The sequence below is a fragment of the Oncorhynchus masou genome, chromosome 6 (genome assembly GCF_036934945.1).
Source record: "Oncorhynchus masou masou isolate Uvic2021 chromosome 6, UVic_Omas_1.1, whole genome shotgun sequence".
NCBI classification, from domain to species: Eukaryota; Metazoa; Chordata; class Actinopteri; order Salmoniformes; family Salmonidae; genus Oncorhynchus; species Oncorhynchus masou.
In genome coordinates this window covers 76560852-76579067 of record NC_088217.1, presented here as the reverse complement: position 1 = coordinate 76579067, position 18216 = coordinate 76560852, and the positions used below count along the sequence as shown (strand labels likewise).

Genomic DNA, 18216 nt, shown 5'->3' with positions numbered 1-18216 from the left:
CACAATACCTCATAACGACAAAGGGAAAACATATTTTTTGAACTTTTCCCAAGTGTATTAAAATAAAATACATATCTAATTTACATAAGTATTCACACCCCTCAGGTGCATCTAATTTCCTTCGAGCATCCTTGCGATGTTGCTACAACTTAGTCCACCTGTGGCCAATTCATTTTTTGGGGCATGAGTTATATAGACAGGTGTGTTTCTTTCTAAGGTCCCACATGTGACAGCGCATGTCAGAGTGGAAATTGAAAAAATATGGAACTACCCAGACTCTGCTTAGAGTTTGCTGTCCCAATGACCACTCTAACAGAACTACAGAGTCCCTTGGCTGAGATGGGAGAACCTGCCAGAAGGACAACAGTCTCTACAGCACTTCACACATCTGGGCTTCATGGGAGAGTGGCCAGGTGGAAGCCACTACTGAGAAAAAGGCAGGAGTTTACAGAAAGGCACGTGAAAGTCCCATCATAAGCCAAACGATTCTGTGGTGTGATGAGACATAAATGTAACTATTTGGCCTGAATGCAAAATGTTATGTCTGGAGAAAACCAGGCACAGCTCATTACCCATCTAACACCATCCCTACTGTGAAGCATGATGGTGGCAGCATCAGGATATTGGGATGTTTTTCAGAGGGAGAGACTGGTAAGGATGGAGAGAACAATAAATGAAGCCAAATACAGGCAAATCCTTGATAACCTGTTTCAGAGTGCAAATGGGGGTGAAGATATACGTTAACAGGACAATGACCCAAAGCTGGAATGGCTTCAGTCTGTGGAAAGACTTGATTGCTGTTCACCATCGTGCCCCATCGAACTTAACAGAACTTGAGAAAATCCCCAAATCCAGATGTGCAAAGCTGATAGACATACCCAAGAGGACTCAGAGATGTAATCGCCACCAAAGGTGCTTGCTTCTACAAAGACTTGACTAAAGGTGTGTGAATACTTATGTAATTTAGATATTTCTGTACTTCATTTTTCAATACATTTGCAAACATTTCTAAAAGCATGCTTTTACTTAGTCACAAAGGTTTGTGTGTAGATGGGTGAGAAACTATTGAATCCATATTGAATCCAGGCTGTAACAAAGTGGAATAAGTCGAGGTGTATGAATATTTTCTGAAGGCACCATTCCCATTTCAAACCTTTTCTTTAAAATAAAATAATAAACCTCAGGATATTTAGGCAAATTAGCTGGCTAACTCATTGATTCTGCTTGTAGTATATCCCTATGGAGTTTGTTTTCCAACTGACAAGAGTTATCCCACAACTCAAGTCTGGACAGGCCGGCAGCATCCTGGGAACTCCACTGTTGTCAACAGGATAGTGTTTCACCTGAGTCCATCCAAGAACATGTCGCTGTGGCAATACTGATGTTTTTTTTAACATGCAGGTTAGAATACCTGACATAGTAGGTTAAGAGAATTAACTAGGCAGGTTAGGAGAATTAGGTTAAGGTTAGGCCTAGCTAAAATACTATAGTTGTCAACAACTGTTATCCCCAACGTGACAACTTGAAGGTGCTGCACTGGTAGCCACAAACGTACAAACCATCAGTAACATAACACTCTCTGTTCTTAATGAGGAAGCACATAGAGTATACAGCGAAATGGTTTGCCTTTGTCTGCAAGGACCACCCAAACTAAACAAATGGAATCATGCCCAGGGCTTTATATCAACTGTGGATGAGGTACAGGGAATTTATACCTGCACCCTTTTCAGTAACTATTCCCTCATTAGGCTTACAGAATCAACTAAGACACACACACACACACACACACACACACACACACACACACACACACACACACACACACACACACACACACACACACACACACACACACACACACACACACACGCGCTTTAATAAACATTTTCAAAAATCAGTCAGATGCACAATGGACATATTAGTTTATCTTTATGCATAAACTACAAAAAAAAGCAACACAGAGAAATAAAACAAAACAAATTGAAATAAAGATATGACAACATGTGCAAGTGTCTTCATCACTGGGTCTGGTGTGTCCTCACCCCAACCAACATTGGGAAAGTCCTAGTGAATCACTTGGATGAATACATGAAGTTGAAGACAATCTATCCATCCGTTTCTCCATCCCTCCACAGCAGTAACTCTATGGTTCTGCATGCACTTTCGTCTCAGCATGAGTTGTCAGATTATAAAGGAAAAATACTTCCATAAACTCAAGTTCTCTTTTCCATCAAGAAGAAATACACACATTTGATTGCAGCTACAGTTTGTTACAGACAAGCTTATGAAGGAATACAGTGTGGATATAAACACAATAAAATACACTACATGGCCAAAAGTAGGTTGAAACCCCTTCAAATGAGTGGATTCTGCGATTTCAGCCACACCCGTGCTGACAGGTGTATAAATTGAACACCCAGCCATGCAATCTCCATAGACAAACAATGGCCTGTACTGAAAAGCTCAGTGACTTTCAACGTGGCATCCTATTAATAGGATATAGGATGCCACCATTTCAACAAGTCAGTTTGTCAAATTTCTGCCCTGCTAGAGATGCCCCAGTCAACTGTAAGTGCTGTTATTGTGAGTGGAAATGTCTAGGAGAAACAATGGCTCAGCTACAAAGTGGTAGGCCACACAAGCTCACAGAACGGGACTGCTTGTCCTCGGTTGCAACACTCACTACCGAGTTCCAAACCACCTCTGGAAACAACGTCAACACAAGAACTGTTTGTCTGGAGCTTCATGAAATGTGTTTCCATGGCCGAGCAGCAGCACACAAGCCTAACATCTCCATGTGCAATGCCAAGCGTCAGCTGGAGTGGTGTAAAGCTCGCAATTGGACTCTGGATCAGTGGAAATACGTTCTCTGGAGTGATAAATCACGCTTCACCATCTGACAGTCCGACGGACGAATCTGGGTTTGGCAGATGCCAGGAGAACGCTACCTGCCCCAATGCATAATGCCAACTGTAAAGTTTGGTGGAGGAGGAATAATGGTCTGGGGCTGTTTTTTTAGTTCCAGTGAAGGGAAATCAATGACATTCTAGACAATTGTGCTTCCAACATTGTGGCAACAGTTTGGGGAAGGCCCTTTCCTGTTTCAGCATGACAATGCCCCCATGCAAAAGGCGAGGCCCATACAGAAATGGTTTGTCGAGATTGGTGTGGAAGAAATTGACTGGCCTACACAGAGCCCTGACCTCAACCCCATCGGACATATTTGAGATTAATTGTAACACCGACTGTAAACCGGGCATAATCGCCCAACATCAGTGCCCAACCTCACTAATGCTGGTGGCTGAATGGAAGCAAGTCCCCGTAGCAATGTTCCAACATCTAGTGGAAAGCCTTCCCAGAAGATTGGAGGCTGTTATAGCAGCAAAGGGAGGACCAACTCCATATTAATGCCCATGATTTCAGAATGAGATGTCCACATACTTTTGGTCATATATTAACCCTTTGCAGAACTGTAATGTGTTTTTCAGAGAACATCTCAGTGAGCGACTCAATCATTGACACACTGACGACTATCAATAACATTTCAAAGGCAGCACATGGAATCATGATCTCACAGGACCTACTGTGTGCATGCAGGTAGGCAGGTTATACACAGCTTTATATATAATAAACTGGAGTAACTAATACAAGTTGCATCAATAACATAAGAAAAACATCACAGTGGGCTAGTAGTGGTATTACAATCTTAGAGATACGACAGAAATAAACAGTTAGAAAGTAATTATGTATGCAACACTGTTTAACATTCCATATACTGTACATGCATGTCTTCTACAGACATGTTAGGTATCAGTAGGCCTAACACTGAACTCCAGACCATTGGCCTTCCCCCCTCCTGGAGAACTACAGGATGAGCACACTAACCCACCCGATTCAGCTAATCAAGGTCTTAACAACTAGTTAAATCAGGTAGGTTGGTGGTGGGCGAGAAGAAAAAAAAAAGGACACTAAAAAAAACTACAAACACCAGGAAGACCTGGTTGATGCTGCTACACAAAGGAAATATATATGAATCATAACAAAATGTAAAACTGTTGTTTCAGTGTTTCCTGTTAGCATAATTGAAATCAAGGGAACTACACAGTACGTCTTTCTCTCTGCTAAAATGGTTTTATCCGCCATACTTTTAGTACGCTGTATTAAAAAAAAAATACAAAGTTAAAATACATGTGCATGTGAGTGGTTATACACATCCTCCCATACATACCAGTGGCGGCTGGTGGGAGAAGCTATCGGAGGACGGGATCATTGTAATGGCTGGACTGGAATAAATGGAACAGAGTCAAACATGTGTTTGATACCGTTCCATTTATTCCATTCCTGCCAATACAATGAGCCTACACTGATATACACACTTCTCTCACACAGACAGCTCCATGGCAGGGGCGTAGGCATGGGTGGGAAACTTAGCTACCTAGCTAGCAATCTGTGCTACGTATGTGCCAACACTGGACTGGCGCCAAAGTGAACACTCGTCCTTGATACAAAAAGAAGACCGATACTGTCAGGGCCTATTATGTTAGCTAGTGGGCAAATTTAGTTTGTTTTCTGAAATATGCAATCTGCAAAAAACAAGACAGTTGGCACAGGTCTATCATTCAGGCCATGTGCTTGCATTCATTGTGAGATAAGTAGCTAATGTTAGCTAGCTCGCGAAATTGGAATGTGTGACAAAAACCAGTGCAGCAAGATTTTACATGCATAAACATTTTCAGCCATCAGCGCATGCCATTTGTAGTTGAAATGTATAGCCAATACATTTTGTATTGAATAACAGTGTTATGTAAATATGGTTTCTGTAAGAAAACATTGTCGTAATGAACAGCTAGCTTGTGCTTGTCATTACGTACTCTCATTGCAAGGTTGCCATAAAGTGTTTGTTTCCATGACCTTTGACTGCTGTAAAACACTAGTAAATCTACTCACCCTTATGGTGGTTTAGCACAAACACTTTTTCATACCTCTTTTCCACTGCCATAGACATTTTGAAGTTGCACCTAAGAAAGTCAACTAAACAAGCTTTGTATTCACTGGGTCTCCTGTAAACCACAAATAAAATGTTCTTAAATAATGTTAACTACAATATTTAGTTAAGAAATCATCATTTAGAGTATCTGTTGATCCTATGAAGCACAATTTGGTCTGTTTTTCATTCAACCTCTAAAAAACCAATATATCGACAGATATCAGTAATCTGTGACTTTTCCCTCCCCCAAAATCGGTATCGGACCCAAAATTCCAATACGGCCGGGCTCTATTTATTTGTTGTCTTTTCACTTAAGCAAACATCATCAGATAGAATTCATAAACAGCTGTAAAACTGTACATTTCTCTCTTGGCCAATGGCAACATTGCAGGAAGTTAGCTCCTTTCCCCAACAACAAAACATTTTAATTAAAAATAATTGCCCACCCAAATTTCTGCAGGCCCACCCACCAACAAATTACTGTCTACGCCACTTCCCCACGGTTACCGTGATTGTTGTGTAGAGGTTGTTGTGTAGTTGCAGTGGTTGTTGTGTAGTTGTTAGTCTGAGTTCGGGCTGAAGTAGTAGTGTAGTTGTAGTGGTTGTTGTGTAGTTGTGTGTCTGGGTCCAGGCCAGGTTTGGCCTCTAGGTGTTCGTCTTCAGCCGCCTCGGATCGAGGGCAGCGAGGAGGGGGGCGGAGCTTAAAGAAATCAGAGACGTAGCAAACCTGAGAGAAAAGGATCATTTATAGTCAGTAATGCTGGTTCTGTTTCAGTTCGATTATGAAGGAAAAAATGTGTTTTCGATTTCGGTCACAATTGTGTATTTATTTACATTAAATGCATTATGCATTGTGGGTTAAATGTTATTACACAGAATAAAATAATAAAAGTCCCATGATGGTAGTGAATGTCCATTACTGCTCATCACTTATTAACCAGCATTTATTCACATTACTTTAATCAAATATCTCGGTTGTTGTGTATATTACATTTGTTTTATTTGTGAACTTTATTATTTTATGCCAAGTCCCTATGCTTTCTAACAAAATCACTATTTTAGTAGTTCATCAAAGTTAAGAAGGCATACTTTTATGACTGCTGAATACCAACTATCAATAACTTAGATCATGTATTTCCTGGAAACTACAACTCCCTACTACATCGCACAGTTCGGGCTTGATCTGATTTATCTGTATAGAAACTGTTCAATGTGCACATTGAGCTCACAGAAAAAAAAAACGAAATGGAATTAAAATAATTGAAATGACATCGGTCAATTAGTTGTTCCAAAACCAAAGAACTACAGACATTTCGGTTTAATTGCTTAGCACATGTACAAACACACACACACACCACCTACACACACTCACGTTGAGCACAGCGATGAGAGTTCCCTGCAGCAGTCCCACCAGTACGTCGCTCCAGTGGTGTTTGTAGTCGCTAACCCGTGTGTATCCTACGTACAACGCAAACGCCACGAGGAAGAACTGCACTGTGGGTCTGACCAGACGAGTCCACTTCCCCTGCATACGTGCTTGCACATACAACTACACACACACACACACACACACACACACACACACACACACACACACACACACACACACACACACACACACACACACACACACACACACACACACACACACACACACACACACACACATTAATCGTCATCTCACGTGTGTATGAAACTCACTCAAATAAAAAACACTCACTGCTAGAAACAGCATGCTGTACATCCCGAAGGCAGAGTGTCCGGAGTAAAACGACAATCTGGAACACAGAGAGAAACATGTTGACATTGCATCACACAGTAAGAGAAGAAAGACGGACAGACAGACAGAAAGACACACACACCTGGACTCAGTGACGTTTCGAGGGTTGCCGGTACAGTTGAGTTGCAGCATGTACCCAGAACACACCGTGGGATTACACACAGATAGGAAGTTTGGACGTGGCCTGCCAATGGTGAACTTGGCCAGGTCAGTCAGTGATTGGCTCACAGCTGCTCCAAACAGAAAGGTCCCCACCACCTAGTAGAGGCACAGCACAGGCCAATTTAACCCCTTTCCCGAACCGATGAAATTGGGAAGAGGCAGCTAGCCAATCCGAGCTATGACCACATATTGTCAGCCCAAAACTGACCCGTGTTCCAACTGACCTTGTAGAGAGCTGACATGTACTGGTTAAAGTTAGAGTTGGAGTGGAGACGCTTGGAGTACACCAGGTACGCTTCTCCTGTAGTTATCTATGGAGAGAGAGAGGCAAACTCATAGCATAGCAGAGGTAAACTCATAGCATAGCAGAGGTAAACTCGTACCATAGCAGAGGTAAACTCGTACCACAGCAGAGGTAAACTCGTACCACAGCAGAGGTAAACTCGTACCACAGCAGAGGTAAACTCGTACCATAGCAGAGGTAAACTCGTACCATAGCAGAGGTAAACTCGTAGCATAGCAGAGGTAAACTCGTACCATAGCAGAGGTAAACTCGTACCATAGCAGAGGTAAACTCGTACTATAGCAGAGGTAAACTCGTACCATAGCAGAGGTAAACTCGTACCATAGCAGAGGTAAACTCGTACCATAGCAGAGGTAAACTCGTACCATAGCAGAGGTAAACTCGTACCATAGCAGAGGTAAACTCGTACCATAGCGTGCCATAACCATCAAGTTGTTCATCAAACTTACTATGACTATGGAGGAGGGGATGGTGACTGCAGCCATTGCCCTGTGGGAGATGGTGTCTCTTCTGTAAGGATATCTGATGCTCTCGTCATCACAGTAGATACCCCTCTGGTACGGCCTGAACATTAACGTCAAGACCGCTGACGGAAGGGCCGCTGGGAAGGGGGGAGAGCGATAGGAAGGGTAGAGGGAGAGAGAGGAGGGGTATCGGAGTGGGTCAAGGGAGACAGTATCAACATGGTGCTGAACTTGTCTCTGCCTCGGTGAGATTGAGGTTCAAGAAGCAGCTCAACAGGCTCTGACAGACATGTTTAAATCTATCAGCTGGACAGGAACTGTGAACAATACATGGGCATGTGAAGGCACCTCGAGGCACTTACTGGTCAGCAGTATATCAGTGACCTCCGTCCCCTGGGGAGGAAGCTGCTAGCTATCGCCACACACACACATGCGCTCCAAAGATTGTATAGTTGACCATGCCTAGAAACGGCTTCTCCAATAGAAATCCCCAATCACGCTTGTAGGCGATGTCATGGCAACGTTGGCTAGCTAAGCTCAGAAACTTCATCGGGTCTAACGATTGTCTCGCTCCGAACTGCGCATGAACAGGCCGTCAAATCAACGGCCCTCCTTAGATATAAAGTTATTTTACACCAAAATTAAAAGATGTCAGTTTGTCACTTTCACACAAGATTGGAGTAACATGTTCGGCTACTTAAGACATATAGGTTGTGCCTTTCGATTTAGAGAATATTAACGGCAAAGGAAAAATGTCTCAATTCTCCCATTGACTTCCCAAACCCCTGTCTGGTCTGTCGAGTCTGCATCACGAAGCGTTCCTGGAAGTTTTGCGTCGTTGGGCCTCTGGGTTCAGATACTGTGTGCGCACTGATGCTCATGCACCCACACACATCCATCACCATAGATATGCTTAACAGTGTAACAGCCTTAAACATTCACCACTGAGCCCTGCTGACAAGGGCATGGGAGCGGACTACCGGACGGGACACACACACACACACACACACACACACACACACACACACACACACACACACACACACACACACACACACACACACACACACACACACACACACACACACACACACACACACACACACACACACACACACACACACACACACACACACACACACACACACACACACACACACACACAGAGAGAGAGATGAATGTCCAAAAGTTACCATGAGAAATTCCTTTAAACTGATTTCTCACAGAAGAGACCATGGACTTCTCTTTGAACCTTTCTCCTCTCTTTACCACATTCAAACCTCACCCCCTCTTTCTTTCCCTCCCTCTCTCTCTCCCCATAGTTCAGTGACTCACAGACCAGAGCAGAGAGACTGGCACCAGGATAGACTATAAAACGGTCTCAACTGACAGCACAATGGTGTACAAACACACACACACACACTCAAATCTGACAGGACAATGGTTTTACACACCCTGATGTTTTTTTCTCCTGTTTTCATGATCCCTGTCACTAGACAACATGCTCCCCTGATCAGACTCAACTTCCACCAGTCATATACTGAACAAAAATATAAAAAGCAACATGCAACAATTTCAAAGATTTTACTGAGTAACAGTTCATAGAAGGAAATCAGTCAATTGAAATAAATAAATGAGGCTCTAATCTATGGATTTCACATGAGTGGGCAATGGAACAGTCATGGGTGGGCCTGGGAGGGCATAGGCCCACCCATTTCAGGAAGCTCCTGACAAACAGTTCTTGTGCTGGCAGTTTGGAACTCAGTAGTGAGTATTGCAAATAGAGGATAGACAATTTTTTACGTGCTTTAGCACTCAGCGGTCCCGTTCTGTGTGCTTGTGTGGCCTACCACTTTGCGGCTGAGCCGTTGTTGCTCCCAGACGTTTCCACTTCACAATAACAACACTTACAGTTGACCGGGGCAGCTCTCGCAGCACAGAAATTTGACAAACCGACTTTTTGGAACCACATTGAAAGTCACTGAGCTCTTCAGTAAGGCCATTTAACTGCCAATGTTTGTCTATGGAGATTGCATGGCTGTGTTTCTATGGGTATAATAAAGTGCATTCAAAAATTATTCAGACCCCTTGGCTTTTTCCACATTTTGTTACATTACAGCTGTATTCTAAAATGGACACAATATTTTTTTCCCTCATCAATCAACACACAATACCCCATATTGACAAAGCAGAAAACAGTTTTTTGCAAATGTATTAAATATTTAAAAAAAAGAAATATCACATTTACATAGGTATTCAGAACCTTTACTCAGTACTTTGTTGAAGCACCTTTGGCAGCGATAAAGAGCCTCAAGTCTTCTTGGGTATGACGCAACAAGCTTGGCACAACTGTATTTGGGGAGTTTCTCCCATTCTTCTCTGTAGATCCTCTCAAGCTCTGTCAGATTGGATGGGGAGCGTCGCTACACAGCTATTTTTAGGTCTCTCCAGAGATGTTCGATCAGGTTCAAGCCAGGGCTCTGGCTGGGTCACTCAAGGACATTCAGAGACTTGTCCTGAAGCCACCCCTGCGTTGTCTTGGCTGTGTGCTTAGGGTTGTTGTCCTGTTGGAAGGTGTACCTTCACCCCAATCTAAGCACACTGGAGCAGGTTTTCATCAAGGATCTCGCTGTACTATGCTCCATTCATCTTTCCCTCGATCCTGTCTAGTCTCCCAGTCCCTGCCACTGAAAAAGCAGGATGCTGCCACCACCATACATCACCGTAGGGATGGTGCCAGGTTTCCTCCAGACGTGACATTTGGCATTCAGGCCAAAGACTTCAATCTTGGTTTCATCAGACCAGAGATTCTGACCCCAAGTGGGCTGTCATGTGCCTTTCACTGAGGAGTGGCTTCCCTCTGGCCACTCTACCATAACGGCCTGATTGGTGGAGTGCTGCAGAGATGGTTGTCTTTCTGAAAGGTTCTCCCATCTCCACAGAGGAACTCTGTCAGAGTGACCATTGGGTTCTTGGTCACCTCCCTGACCAAGGCCCTTTTTCTCTGATTGCTCAGTTTGGCCGGGCGGCCAGCTCTAGGAAGAGTCTTGGTGGATCCAAACTTCTTCCATTCAAGAATGATGGGGCCACTGTGTTCCTGTGGACCTTCAATGCTGCAGATATTTTTTGGTACCCTTCCTCAGGTCGGTGCCTTCGACACAATCATGTCTCTGGACTCTACGGACAATTCCTTCGACCTCATGGCTTGGTTTTTTCTCTGACATGCATTGTCAACAGTGGGACCTTATAGACAGGTGTGTGCCTTCGCAAATCATGTCCAAATCAATTGCATTTACCACAGGTGGACTCCAATCAAGTTGTAGAAACATCTCATGGATGATCAATGGGAACAGGATGCACCTGAGATCAATTTGGAGTTTCATAGCGAAGGGTCTGAATACTTATGTACATTTTTTGTTATTTTATTTTTTATTACATTTCCCAAAAATTAAAAAAAAAACTGTTTTCGCTTTGTCATTATTGGGTATGGTGTGTAGATTGATGAGGAAAAACATTAAATGTAATCAATTTTAGAATAAGGCTGTAACCTAACAACATGTGGAGAAAGGGAAGGGCTATGGTTACTTTCTGTATCATGCAGACCAAGCTTGTGCCTGCATTCCTGCCTTTGGGACAACGACTCAAATTGTTAGGACGGAGACACGAGCATCTCGTCATTATATCCAGATCTGGTTTCATCCACTTGCGAACTAGAAAGGGAAATTGGTGTGAGGGGAACGGCACCGCAGTACCTCCAGGCTCTGATCAGGCCCTACACCCAAACAAGGGCACTGCGTTCATCCACCTCTGGCCTGCTCGCCTCCCTACCACTGAGGAAGTACAGTTCCCGCTCAGCCCAGTCAAAACTGTTCGCTGCTCTGGCCCCCCAATGGTGGAACAAACTCCCTCACGGGACAGCGGAGTCAATCACCACCTTCCGGAGACACCTGAAACCCCACCTCTTCAAGGAATACCTAGGATAGGATAAGTAATCCTTCTCACCCCCCCCCCCTTAAATGATTTAGATGCACTATTGTAAAGTGGCTGTTCCACTGGATGTCAGAAGGTGAATTCACCAATTTGTAAGTCGCTCTGGATAAGAGCGTCTGCTAAATGACTTAAATGTAAATGTAAATGTAATTGGCAGGTGCACAGCGTACTGCTCAGATTCTGGCTTCCCCTAAAGTAAAATTATAATTATTCTGTCTAAATAAAATAATCCAATGTACTTTACCAGACAGCTTGACTTAGCCATAGATGATGATCATTTTTTATTTTATTTTTAAACAACAGTGGATTGTTTCACATCACAAGTGCATAGGCCTATGCCTATTTCAGAAGCAAGCAATTTGGGCAGCGAGTGTGGCAATAGGCTTAGCGTAAAGCATCTAGAATGTGTCTTGAGTATAATTTAAAATGTTGAGACAAGAAGAAGGGGAGGAGTGTGTGACGGATATATGGACGTCTCTCTCCAGAATAGTTTGCCCTTCAATTGTTTATTTGTATCAATTTACCATTACATATAAACTCAGCAAAAAAAGAAATGTCCTCTCACTGTCAACTGTTTATTTTCAGCATACTTAACATGTGTAAATATCTGTATGAACATAACAAGATTCAACAACTGAGACATAAACTTCACAAGTTCCTCAGACATGTGACTAACAGAAATGGAATAATGTGTCCCTGAACAGGGGGGGGTAAAAATCAAAAGTAACAGTCAGTATTTGGTACTGCAGTACTTCCCCTCCTCATGGACTGCACCAGATTTGCCAGTTATTGCTGTGAGATGTTACCCCACTCTTCCACCAAGACAGCGAGAAACAAGTTTTGGTTTATTTCATAACCATAATTTTAGGATTTTTTTCATTTTTTTCCCACTGTCTTTTGTTTTGAGTGCTCTATGTGAGCAATGCTGATTTTATAGGCCCACCTATAAAAATCCAACACCAGTCCAACTGATTCCTTCTGGCGCCCGCCCTGCTCACATTGTCACGAGTGCTGCATTCCGGCTCTTTTCAGTGAGCCGGCTCTTTAAAAAAATATATGTTTTGTATTTTTTCAAGTCAAACAGTTTGCGATAGTTTGACTATGATTGGTGTTAAAACAATTCTAATTAAATCATACTCTACCTTAATTAACCACAATGTATTTAAAAATGCATTGGTTTGTTATGGAAAATAATGCTATTAAAACATTTGCATTTAAAGTAGAACTTTTCAATGTATATAAACAAAGTGCATATAAATGTAACAATTCAAAACAAATACAATCTGAACAACATAATAATAGAATATTGCACCATATCAAAGAAAAATAAAGAACAATGTGCAAAACTGCAGCATCCCACTTAAAACATTAAACTGGTCCCTCTTTTCTCTCTTCTTCATTGCCATGTTATAACCAGCAGCACACAGAAATGCTGACCATATTTAGCTTTTATGAGACATTTGCATTCAGAAATGCGAGCTGCCTCACTTTTGAGGAGCTGATGCGGTTTCTTCTCTCAGTAATTATTTGTCCCATTTTTGAGAAGACCCACTCAGAGGGAAGGGATGTGGCCGCTATGCAGAGTCTCCCTGCCATGACTTTAGTAAGCCGTGGGTAGACAGAGGCCTTGTTCTTCCACCAGCTCAGAGGATCTGCAGAGGGGCTCCTTCAAATAGGATCAGACCTCCATTATGGCTTCTGCTGAGGGATTCCTTCATGCTGCATCCCCAGTTGCTCTCTCTTCAAACAGCATCCAAACAGCAGATGTTTGTGGCACTACTGCTGGTGCTTCTGCTCCATCTGATCCCTCTTCTTCCTGTTGCCCTGGTGGCCTGAGGCTGTCCCTCCCTCTTGCCTAGTTGACTGCTGGGGCTGTCCCTCCCTCTTGCCCAGTTGACCGCTGGGGCTGTCCCTCCCTCTTGCCCAGCTGACTGCTGGGGCTGTCCCTCCCTGTTGCCCAGCTAACTGCTGGGGCTGTCCCTCCCTCTTGCCCAGTTGACTGCTGGGGCTGTCCCTCCCTCTTGCCCAGTTGACTGCTGGGGCTGTCCCTCCCTCTTGCCCAGTTGACTGCTGGGGCTGTCCCTCCCTCTTGCCCAGTTGACTGCTGGGGCTGTCCCTCCTGACTCTGGGGCTGTCCCAGTTGACTGCTGGGGCTGTCCCTCCCTCTTGCCCAGTTGACTGCTGGGGCTGTCCCTCCCTCTTGCCCAGTTGACTGCTGGGGCTGTCCCTCCCTCTTGCCCAGTTGACTGCTGGGGCTGTCCCTCCCTCTTTCCCAGTTGACTGCTGGGGCTGTCCCTCCCTCTTGCCCAGTTGACTGCTGGGGCTGTCCCTCCCTCTTGCCCAGTTGACTGCTGGGGCTGTCCCTCCCTCTTGCCCAGTTGACTGCTGGGGCTGTCCCTCCCTCTTGCCCAGTTGACTGCTGGGGCTGTCCCTCCCTCTTTCCCAGTTGACTGCTGGGGCTGTCCCTCCCTCTTGCCCAGCTGACTGCTGGGGCTGTCCCTCCCTCTTGCCCAGTTGACTGCTGGGGCTGTCCCTCCCTCTTGCCCAGTTGACTGCTGGGGCTGTCCCTCCCTCTTGCCCAGTTGACTGCTGGGGCTGTCCCTCCCTCTTGCCCAGTTGACTGCTGGGGCTGTCCCTCCCTCTTGCCCAGCTGACTACTGGGGCTGTCCCTCCCTCTTGCCCAGTTGACTGCTGGGGCTGTCCCTCCCTCTTGCCCAGTTGACTGCTGGGGCTGTCCCTCCCTCTTGCCCAGTTGACTACTGGGGCTGTCCCTCCCTGTTGCCCAGCTGACTACTGGGGCTGTCCCTCCCTGTTGCCCAGTTGACTGCTGGGGCTGTCCCTCCCTCTTGCCCAGTTGACTGCTGGGGCTGTCCCTCCCTCTTGCCCAGCTGACTGCTGGGGCTGTCCCTCCCTCTTGCCCAGTTGACTGCTGGGGCTGTCCCTCCCTCTTGCCCAGTTGACTGCTGGGGCTGTCCCTCCCTCTTGCCCAGTTGACTGCTGGGGCTGTCCCTCCCTCTTGCCCAGTTGACTGCTGGGGCTGTCCCTCCCTCTTGCCCAGCTGACTGCTGGGGCTGTCCCTCCCTGTTGCCCAGCTGACTACTGGGGCTGTCCCTCCCTCTTTCCCAGTGACTGCTGGGGCTGTCCCTCCCTCTTGCCCAGTTGACTGCTGGGGCTGTCCCTCCCTCTTGCCCAGTTGACTGCTGGGGCTGTCCCTCCCTCTTGCCCAGTTGACTGGGGCTGGCCCAGTTGACTGGGGCTGTCTCCCCCCCTCTTGCCCAGTTGACTGCTGGGGCTGTCCCTCCCTCTTGCCCAGCTGACTGCTGGGGCTGTCCCTCCCTCTTGCCCAGTTGACTGCTGGGGCTGTCCCTCCTCTTGCCCAGTTGACTGCTGGGGCTGTCCCTCCCATTGCCCAGTTGACTGCTGGGGCTGTCCCTCCCTCTTGCCCAGTTGACTGCTGGGGCTGTCCCTCCCTCTTGCCCAGTTGACTGCTGGGGCTGTCCCTCCCTCTTGCCCAGTTGACTGCTGGGGCTGTCCCTCCCTCTTGCCCAGCTGACTGCTGGGGCTGTCCCTCCCTCTTGCCCAGTTGACTGCTGGGGCTGTCCCTCCCTGAAATAAGTTGACTGCTGGGGCTGTCCCTCCCTCTTGCCCAGTTGACTGTGGGGCTGTCCCTCCCTCTTGCCCAGCTGACTGCTGGGGCTGTCCCTCCCTCTTGCCCAGTTGACTGCTGGGGCTGTCCCTCCCTCTTGCCCAGTTGACTGCTGGGGCTGTCCCTCCCTCTTGCCCAGTTGACTGCTGGGGCTGTCCCTCCCTCTTGCCCAGTTGACTGCTGGGGCTGTCCCCTCTTGCCCAGTTGACTCCCTCTCTGCCCAGTTGACTGCTGGGGCTGTCCCTCCCTCTTGCCCAGTTGACTGCTGGGGCTGTCCCTCTCCCAGTTGACTGTTGCCCCCTCTTGCCCAGTTGACTGCTGGGGCTGTCCCTCCCTCTTGCCCAGTTGACTGCTGGGTGGCTGTCCCTCCCTCTTGCCCAGCAGACTGCTGGGGCTGTCCCTCCCTCTTGCCCAGTTGACTGCTGGGGCTGTCCCTCCCTCTTGCCCAGTTGACTGCTGGGGCTGTCCCTCCCTCTTGCCCAGTTGACTGCTGGGGCTGTCCCTCCCTCTTGCCCAGTTGACTGCTGGGGCTGTCCCTCCCTCTTCCCAGTTGACTGCTGGGGCTGTCCCCCTCCCTCTTGCCCAGTTGACTGCTGGGGCTGTCCCTCCCTCTTGTAGTTGACTGCTGGGGCTGTCCCTCCCTCTTGCCCAGTTGACTGCTGGGGCTGTCCCTCCCTCTTGCCCAGTTGACTGCTGGGGCTGTCCCTCCCTCTTGCCCAGTTGACTGCTGGGGCTGTCCCTCCCTCTTGCCCAGTTGACTGCTGGGGCTGTCCCTCCCTCTTGCCCAGCTGACTAATGGGGCTGTCCCCCTCTTGCCCAGTTGACTACTGGGGCTGTCCCTCCCTCTTTCCCAGTTGACTGCTGGGGCTGTCCCTCCCTCTTGCCCAGCTGACTGCTGGGGCTGTCCCTCCCTCTTGCCCAGCTGACTGCTGGGGCTGTCCCTCCCTCTTGCCCAGTTGACTGCTGGGGCTGTCCCTCCCTCTTGCCCAGCTGACTGCTGGGGCTGTCCCTCCCTGTTGCCCAGCTGACTCAAAGCAGTCCAGAAGACAGCTAGACATCAAACCATCTTCAATGAAGTGACATGTAACCGACATGATGTCCAGCAGTCAGTGGTCAGGCAAACTTCAGTAGCTTTTTGGACTCTTTCCCACACTGAAGCCTCTTGTACAGTTGTGAAATAAGTGAATTTGAACCGGCTTTATGTGAGATTTTGTTTAAGCAAATTCTACACTGTGCTCTAACATTGTCTACATTATTAGAATGCATCCAAATGCTACTGTGCTTCAGACTCATTTTCCAGCTGTTGTTTTCACAGCTGTCCTTCCTCTCTCTCCTCGGCTGCTAAGTGTGTGACTGTGAGTGAGTTGGCTCCGCCCTCCCTCACGCATTGGTTGACACTACGTGTCTGATTGACAGGAACAACAGGTGAGGCTGTTCGTCTGAGCAGACAGTAGCAGGCGATTTTTCCTTCTTTGAATTAGTTAATTATATTCATTTAAATCTTTTGATTATTCATTTCTTAATTTTTGTATATTTTTATTTTCTGATGAGCATTTAGGCCTAGTATTATGTTGACTATTTGGTCAACCTCAATTCGCTAGGTCAAGCACGCACTCAGACATTTTGAAGTGTACTAACTGGTATTTACTTAAAGTTTTGACTTTGAATTAGTATTATATTCATTTAAATCTGATTATTGATTTCTTAATTTTTTTGTATATTGCTATAACAGATTTCTGATATGGTTAGATAATTTACTTTAAAGATGTTGACTTTGTAGGGTGCTCAACTCATTTACAAAGTGATGTTGACTTTGTATGAATAACAGATAAGACAGCTCTCTGGAGAGTAGTGGTTGGTGAGGATGATGTGTACTAACTGGTATTTACTTTAAAGTGATGTTGACTTGTATGGTGCAGGATAACAGATCTCTGGAGATGGTTAGGGTGAGGATGTGTGTACTAACTACTAACTGGTATTTACTTTAAAGTGATGTTGACTTTGTATGGTGCTAGGATAACAGATAAGACAGCTCTCTGGAGAGTAGTGGTTAGGGTGAGGATGATGTGTACTAACTGGTATTTACTTTAAAGTGATGTTGACTTTGTATGGTGCTAGGATAACAGATAAGACAGCTCTCTGGAGAGTAGTGGTTAGGGTGAGGATGATGTGTACTAACTGGTATTTACTTTAAAGTGATGTTGACTTTGTATGTGGTTAGGGTGTGATGTGTACTAACTGGTATTTACTTTAAAGTGATGTTGACTTTGTATGGTGCTAGGATAACAGATAAGACAGCTCTCTGAGAGTAGTGGTTAGGGTAGGATAACAGATAAGACAGCTCTCTGGAGAGTAGTGGTTAGGGTGAGGATGATGTGTACAGATAAGACAGCTCTCTGGAGAGAAGTGGTTAGGGTGAGGATGAAGTGCGCATGTGTGCCGCACTCTGCTGCAGTGCCAGAGAAATAAACACACAAACATAGAATTTTAGTCATCTCCAGTTTTATTCCAGTAAGGTTTCTGCTACATTGTTATTGTGGCCAAGGGTTGAGTTGAACCAAGATCATTATTGTTCCTCTCTCCAGAGAGTGGGCTGAGCTGGATTTGATTTTTTTAAAAGGAAGGAGAAAGGGGAGTGTGTGAATAAATAGATGAAAGATTGAAAACCAACACTATTAAGACAACGTGGTAACAGTGAATCTGGAACCCTGCGGAATGGCATATATTGTAACAGAACTGGCGACGACCCGTACCTGGGATCCAGTGGTACTGGAGATGTTTTAAATGAACCCAAAGGAAAACTGATTCAAGCATTATCTTCGGGAAGAGGTTAGTTTGTAGCACACATCTTGACCTTCCTCAGAGATGTAGAAAGAACAGCGA

At 45.9% G+C, this 18216-nt stretch overlaps 1 protein-coding gene across 1 annotated transcript in view; it reads right to left on the bottom strand.

Moving 5' to 3' along the window:
* Window positions 1–1905: 1905 nt before the first annotated feature.
* LOC135542675 (phospholipid phosphatase 2-like) overlaps window positions 1906–18216 on the bottom strand; it is a 22864-nt gene continuing 6553 nt past the window's right edge. The window contains exons 2-7 of the mRNA XM_064969798.1: window positions 7683–7834; window positions 7154–7240; window positions 6850–7025; window positions 6708–6765; window positions 6360–6536; window positions 1906–5714 (exon numbers count right to left, since the gene is read on the bottom strand). Of these exons, the coding sequence (XP_064825870.1) occupies window positions 5472–5714; window positions 6360–6536; window positions 6708–6765; window positions 6850–7025; window positions 7154–7240; window positions 7683–7834 (893 nt within the window). The 3' untranslated portion in view covers window positions 1906–5471. The remainder of the gene's footprint in view (window positions 5715–6359; window positions 6537–6707; window positions 6766–6849; window positions 7026–7153; window positions 7241–7682; window positions 7835–18216) is intronic.